This window comes from Triticum aestivum, chromosome 2B (genome assembly GCF_018294505.1).
Source record: "Triticum aestivum cultivar Chinese Spring chromosome 2B, IWGSC CS RefSeq v2.1, whole genome shotgun sequence".
Classification (NCBI taxonomy): domain Eukaryota; kingdom Viridiplantae; phylum Streptophyta; class Magnoliopsida; order Poales; family Poaceae; genus Triticum; species Triticum aestivum.
The window spans coordinates 115,397,178-115,404,377 of NC_057798.1; the positions used below are offsets into that span (position 1 = coordinate 115,397,178).

General features: G+C 44.7%; 1 protein-coding gene across 1 annotated transcript; it reads left to right on the forward strand.

Annotated features, from left to right (window-relative positions):
• The first annotated feature begins 3,122 nt into the window (after positions 1-3,122).
• Positions 3,123-5,956, forward strand: LOC123043805 (uncharacterized). The gene is made up of 3 exons (XM_044466385.1): positions 3,123-3,657; positions 3,847-4,150; positions 5,550-5,956. The coding sequence occupies exons 1-2, from the start codon at positions 3,268-3,270 to the stop codon at positions 4,147-4,149; spliced, it is 693 nt and encodes a 230-aa protein (XP_044322320.1). The 5' UTR covers positions 3,123-3,267; the 3' UTR covers position 4,150; positions 5,550-5,956.
• The last annotated feature ends 1,244 nt before the right edge of the window (positions 5,957-7,200 follow it).

Here is a 7,200-nt window from a genome sequence, read left to right on the forward strand (position 1 = left end):
TTATGAGTCTGGTAGTGATATTCGGTACTCCTCTGCGCTACTCGCTTACAAGATTGCACTAGAGTATTGGTGTATATATGATGGTGGAATTCGTTCGTGATCTCTTTGTAATACCCTATTGGAAGAAAATGCTTCCATGAGACATTATTCTTGTGAATTCACTGCCATCGGTTTGCGCTCTTGTGTGTTTTATGCATGATAGTAACGTTCTGCAGGTGGGTTATGTATGTGTTGCCATTTTGAATATCCTTGTGGTTATCTACTGCCATCGTGGTCGGTGTATGTTGCCTCTACCTGCTGGCATGCTTGTACTGTAGTGGCTGCTGAACTTCATTACATTTAGTGGTACGGCTAGAGGTACAAATTTGTATTCTTGTTGAAATTTGGTAAAAAAAAATTGCGGCGAATCTATGTATGTGTATTGGTGTATGTTCCAGAGACGCGAGTCAAGGAAACCATGCATCAAGAGTGCACACAAAGGAACGCTAGACATGGAGATGGGAGCAAAAACACCACCATCACAACGTTTGGGGTAGGTATTTAACACATAGCATCAATCCAACAATTTGCTTGATCTAACGGTGATTCTGATCGGTGGGACCTGTTTATCACGCCCATAATACAAATCATAATAACCAATGAAGACCTAATTAAGTGCTAGACAATATATTAAGCATGACCCTCTCACTCCTTCAAGTGAATGGTTCCACATTAAGAACCAAAATTTCACGGTATATTTAATGTAGGCATATTTATATTTGCATATTCACAAAATAACAAGCCTTACAAAAGGAAAATTCTGAATTTTGTTTATATTGGTCTAACAAACTAAAAAATGAGGGAGTACTCGAAACCAAACAACAAAGACAACCCTGACACCAACCGAGGAGTCGGGGTGCCGGGGAGCACCCTCGCTGACCCCCTTTGGTCCGTCATCGAAGGGGTCCAACAACATGACCCTAAGCTCGGTGTCCTGCCTTGAACTAGCACAGTGAATGTCAAACCTCAGGAGCCTCCATGGTCCATCGCATAATACTTCGACCCTATCTATAGAACGATATTGCTCACTTGTAAAATCTATTTTCTTGTTAAGGACAATCAAAGCTCCTCTCAACTAACTTTTGACTCTTAATATGTAATTTGAACTCATTCAACTTCAATTTCAGAATCGCCGTTTTTTGGTGAAATTAGAAGCCTACATTAATTCATAAGAAGTGATCGCAATCCCTAGATATGGGGGGGGGGGGGGTTACAACAACACCCCATATTACACATGCCACCCAACTATGTAGGGAGAGGGCACGTAGAGGACCACACATCGAGCGAACGTTCCTCCACCTCGAAGCTTCGCCGCCGCCGAGCAGGACTCACTACCAAGCACCAATGATGGGAATGATAGCGGCAACGCGAAAGAGGGCAAAGCCATATTTGCCTACTAGCCTCTTGAAACAGAGGATCAAAAGCTCACCGATGCTTGAGGGACAGTCAAGTTAATACAGATGTGGTCTTTGTGACTGAGACGGAAGCGGTCGCTGCAAGAGCTACCGCCAGAGGGCAGAGACCACCGCGGCCTTGTTGTTGTTTCCGCCTGCAGGAAGCTGCCTCCCAGTGTCAGCGTAGAAAGAGGTAGAGGCTCGAGCGGCCCTGGTCAGATTGCAGGAACTGGCTGGGGTGTATACCGGCATAACCAAATGATTTTGAAAGAACCGGAGGCACAGAACTCCATGCGGTCTCCCTGTTATGGCCCAATCATGGACATCAAGCATGCATTGGGTGCCTTCTCTTCATGCAAGATCGGCTACGTGAAGCGATACAACAACACCCTGGCTCATGAGCTAGCTACACTGAACAGGAGGTGTGGAGATCAACTGCTTACTGCCGATGTGCCAACTTGCCTCAGAACTTTGATGATGTCAGAGTGTACTAGAGTAGCTTTGCTACTCTAGATCTCAAAAAAAAAGCTCACTGATGCCATAGATCTTGTTGAACTGCATGCACTGACGAGAGAGAAGTCCCTAGAACGGGCGGTGGCCTCCCTGTGGAAGATGAAGCAACGCCGAGAGCCTCCATGTCGAGGATTTGCACCCAAAGATCGCAAGGTAGGCCTCCAATGTAGGAGGATGAGAAGGGTGGTTGACTCTATGTACGTAGGATGTCGGCGAAAATTTCCCTCAAGCAGGAGCGAAAGAAAAGAAAAGATACAACCCCCAACTCAAGCAAAGAAATTCACAAACCATGAAAGAAATGACATGTGCTGGTTTTAAAGGAGTCTGTTTCAGTCTCCAAGACGCCAAAAGTGAAGCACAAGATCTTTGGGTTATCTGATATTTATGCATCTTTCAAAAATTGATGGTGGATAAACTGGCAGGAGAACAAAAACAGAGGAAAGGAGATTGATCCAGAGAAAGCCATGGCACCTCCATCACTGATGGCTTCGCACCACTGCGGTATCAAGCTTGGCAAATGAGAGAAAATGCCATGAGAAGGCTCTAGAAAGTAGGGGGTGTTATTTAGGCTGAAATAATCGAGCTAACCATGGCATAGACACCACTGGATACAAGAGCGGCGATGCCAAGGATAACCATGACTTGCTCCTGGATCCTCTAATCTGACGGTAAGCATCCATATCTAGCCATCAAGGATGTGTGGAGGAACTACCCTACTGTTACTACTACCAGAGATCTGCAGAAATCTACCAGAAGGGACCCCTCACCCGGCTCGCCGCCAACGATGGCCAGAGGGAGAGTCGAGGAGCCGGAGGAGAAGAAGCATGAAGGGGCTAGGAGAGAGAGAGAGAGGAGGAGGGATCAAGGCACTGGAAAGGGGGGTGGGATCAGAAAAGTCAATATCTACCAAACTTCTAGCAGGAAATTACAAAAATAAACCGCAACTTTTTTCATTTTTCAAACTTACGAACACAACAGATCTGAATATTTTGCCCGTTGGCTTGACAGCGAGGAGACGATTGTAACTTTGGCAGGATCGATTCGGGCACACGCAGCCTTTCAGCACGCGGTTAGAACCCAAATCCACTTTAGATTACGGGTTAAGAAACAGAACCCGAAAGCCGAACAGCTGGCCGCAAAACCCCATCCCGTGTTCGTCGCTAATCCCCATTTCCCACAAACCCCCTCGCTGCGCAGCCCAACCCCCGTCACTAATCCCGTTCCCACAAACCCCCGTCCCCTCGCTGCGCCAACCCAACCACTCCGCGACTCCGCCCCAACGAGGCCGAGAAGCTTCCGGGAGCTAGGGTTTCCCGGACCGATGGCCGTCGCCGACGCGGCGCTGCCCTCGCCGCCGCCGCCGCCGCCGGCGCGGATCGCCGTCGTGGTGCTGGCGCTCGTGCACTTCGCCCTCGCCCCGATGCTGGCGCTCGGGCGCGTGCTCCGCGTCGCGGCGGGGGCCCTCCCCTACCTGGGCTGGGCCGTCGTGTGGATTCTCTCCGCGGCCTCGGCTGCGAAGGTCGTGGTGCGCCGCGCCTGGGGCGAGGGCTCCGCCTCCTTCCTGTTCCTCCAGACGCTCACGTACGGAGGTTTCACGGTCTTGGCCTGCGGCTTCCTTGTCTTGCTCGCGCTTGGCGTCCTGCTGCTGTGCGGCCTGTGCGTGGGCTACGTCATTTCAGCTGTACGTGGATCCCGTCATGAATTCAAAGAGGTACCGTGCAAATTAACTCCCTGTGACATTTATCCTGATCGAATTACAGCAGGACGTAGGCTAGTGGATGAGTAGCAGTAGTGTTTCCATTTGAGCTCACCACTTCATCTGCATCCTTCCATTTCCGAACCATCCCATGTGTACTCATGCCCATCCATGTGGTTTTCTTGAAATTGTTGTCCTCCTTAGCGCGCCTTGGGAGCAATCAAGCCGGACTCAGCTGCAGACTCGTTTAGTCTACCCCGCACTGCGGTGCTTGGACTCATGGCAGATGTTCCTTTCATCCTGCTAGTTATCGCTGGTCTTCTGTTAGCAGCGATGTCGCATATGGAGGGATCGGTATCTCAGGGAGAAATGGTTGGATTTGTAATCGTGGATGTGGGGATATTTGCTATGCACGCGATATCTTGCTCTGTTATCATTCCAGCTCTAGCACTTAGTGCCTGGAGGGAGGACCAGGCGGACAGGAAAGCACCATCGCAGTTTTGTTGAGGTATATACACATTTACCTCTTCCTCTCTTCTTTGAAAGATGCACATCAATTGAAAAGATCATATGGCTCACAGCACAGATACATTGAATCGTTTATCTTGTTTACTGCCTATGGAATCATTTATCTTAGTTCACTGCCTACTGGTGTTGATATTTGTTAAGATGGGAGTATTGTTGTGTATAAAACCAACGAAGAGTTTGCTATTTCCTCTAGTCATTGCATATTAGCATTCATGATAAAATTGAGATTGGCATCGATCTTAAATTGTGCGAGTAGCCAACTGATGCAGTTCTACTGTATGCTTCTATTATGAAGTGATGATAATAAAAATGATCGATTCCACATATTATAAAAAAGCTATATTAACTGCTTATGCTCCATCGTTCCGTGTGATCATTATATCTTTGCAGCGGGTGAGATTATAGTAATGCCCGCATGCTTCCAAACTGTTTGCAAGCACCTTTCTTGAGAGTTCTTGTCATTGATAATTTCTCCATTGAAACCAATGGAAGGATCCAAAGTTTTCAAGTTTTTGCTATTGCTTATGAGTCTAGTCTACTTAGCTGCATTTGGCAACTATGACTCTGTGCCATGTTCTGCGACTCTGGTAAAAAGAAGTAAACTGTCTTATCATGTAGAAATAACATGACAGTAAAATGGGACACTTCTTGTCCTTTAACGGTCATCAACTTTTATGTTGCGCTATGCCACCACATTTTGGTAGAAGTGCCATCGTGCCATTGTCCCCTGTTCTTTTTGGCGGGAACTAGCAGGACCTCTGCTTTTGCATCAGCTAACATGAGTAAGAAGGAAGTAGTGTTTATCACCTAAAAGCTTACAGAGAAAGAAACAACAGCAGGGCCAAGAAAGCACGCCCTCACTCAGCCAAAACACTGACACAACTCTATCCATCTCTCCGGGTAGTCCTGAAGGCCTCAACATCTTCTCTAATCAGGGACAACGCCACTGATGCATTCTCCGTTTTGTCCCCTGTTCTCTTACTCGGTTTAATGCCTTTATACTTCAATTAAAAGAAGTAGACTGTTTGATCATGTAAATAAATAACATGACAGTGAATGGACGCACAACTTGTACTTTAGGGTGGTACTACGCCGCTTTATTTTGGTAGCTGTGCCTTTGAGAAGAGTTAATTGCTGAGTTGCAACTTCATATTATCTGCCTTGTATCTGTTAGCACTACCAAATACCAATTGAAAGGACAAGAAATATTCAAATTCTATAATATCTCACAAGATAGAAGATACTTCATTGCTAGAAACCGAGTGACATTGCCTTTAGATTTACAGTAGTTGAAACTATACTATTGAATCCTTAATGTTGATATGACAATGTTCTTATATGTGGTAATCTGATCAAATTTTGGGTTGTGTTATTGGCAGGCGAAGCTAAGAAGAGATGGTGTCCGGAGAATTTTGCAAGGAGCTACAGTACCCGTTCTGCTGATGGTTGCGAGTGATCCCAACAGATGCAAGTTTTCAGAGGAAAAAGAAAAGTTTCTGCAGACTTCTTCGTACGGTTGTACTATTAGTAGACCGTACTCGTCATTAGCCATGAAAACTTTTGTAGACTTGCTTTTTTCTGCTATTACTAGATCCTAATCGTCAATAGCCATGAAGTTTGTTGGCTCATTATGGGTCCGGTCACGATATTCGATACTCCGCGTTACTCGCTTACAAGTTTACACTAGAGCATTGGTGTATATGATGGTAGAATTCGTCCATGCTATCTTTGTAATGCTACCCTGTTGGAAGAAAATTCTTCAATGAGACATTAATCCGGTGATGAATTGGTACGACTGATGTCGGTTTGCATTCTTATGTTGTGTGCATGGTAGTAACGTTCTGCAAGTGGTACAACCAGAGATACAAATACGCAATCAGTGTCGGATACTTGGTAAATAAATTTGCATTGAATATCTATGTTACAAAGACGACCGAGCTGAACCATTAAGAGGGTACACAAGACCGGTTTGTTCATCAATTTGTTATTCTGAATTTGACAACCGCAATGCATGGATAAAATGAAGAAGCCTTCGTTTAACTTTTATTCAGTTTGGTTTTCTGTTGAGCGATGACAGATTCTTTGCGCAAAATCTCTCAATGTAAGAAAAAATTAGCGTAAAAGCTACGGTCGAAAAATCGACTAGACAATTTTTTTCCCATTTTCTGTTTACAAGATTTGTTAACCTGAAAAAAAGATGTGTGCCCTTTTTCTTTCATTTTTTACTAAAAGTTCAGTCAACTGAATTTCGTTGTTGGAGCTCATCGCCAAAGCAACATGCCCTGTCCGTTCTCCGTTGTGGATGAGGTATCTGCTTGCCTTCGTTCTGAATTGTTGAAAACTTAATTTTGTTTTGTCGATGGTAATATGTGAAGCCCCTTCTTAGATATGCATGATGGACTGTGGTCCATAGCATCAATTTTTTCAGTACATTGCATTAAACTGCAACTGTATTTGTTTATCTGCTTATTGGGTGTGTTATCCTTATAGAAATTATTTTCCCTTCCAATCAAAATATATTTCCAGACGGAAAGATCTATCAGAAGTCTTAGTTTTTTTCCAGGGAAAACATCCAATCTATTCATCAGCAATCATGCATGGCAATTACAAGGAACATAAAAAATAATAAAAAATACAATCATATCTATATATCACCTAGCCACAATATTGTATACTCCATTCAAGTCGATTCTTCATGAAAATCCACCTAATCGAGAAATCACAATTGTTTGACACTAGTCTTGAAATTCAAAACCCTAACCGAAACTCGATTCTTATTATCTTGTTTGAAAGAAAATTCAGTAATAAATCTAAACATTTCACCCGGTGGCTTGAACAAGAAATTCGGTAATTCTTATCAAAAGATAAATTCGGTAGTTCTTATCGACAAAGAAATTCCGTAATTGCGCAAGATCGAATCGAGCACTCACCATTTCCACGTACCCAGTAAGAACCCGAATCCGCATCCGCTAGAAGTGAACCCGGAAGGGAAGCGGGACAGCTGGCCGCAAAACCCCCTCCCCTGTTCCT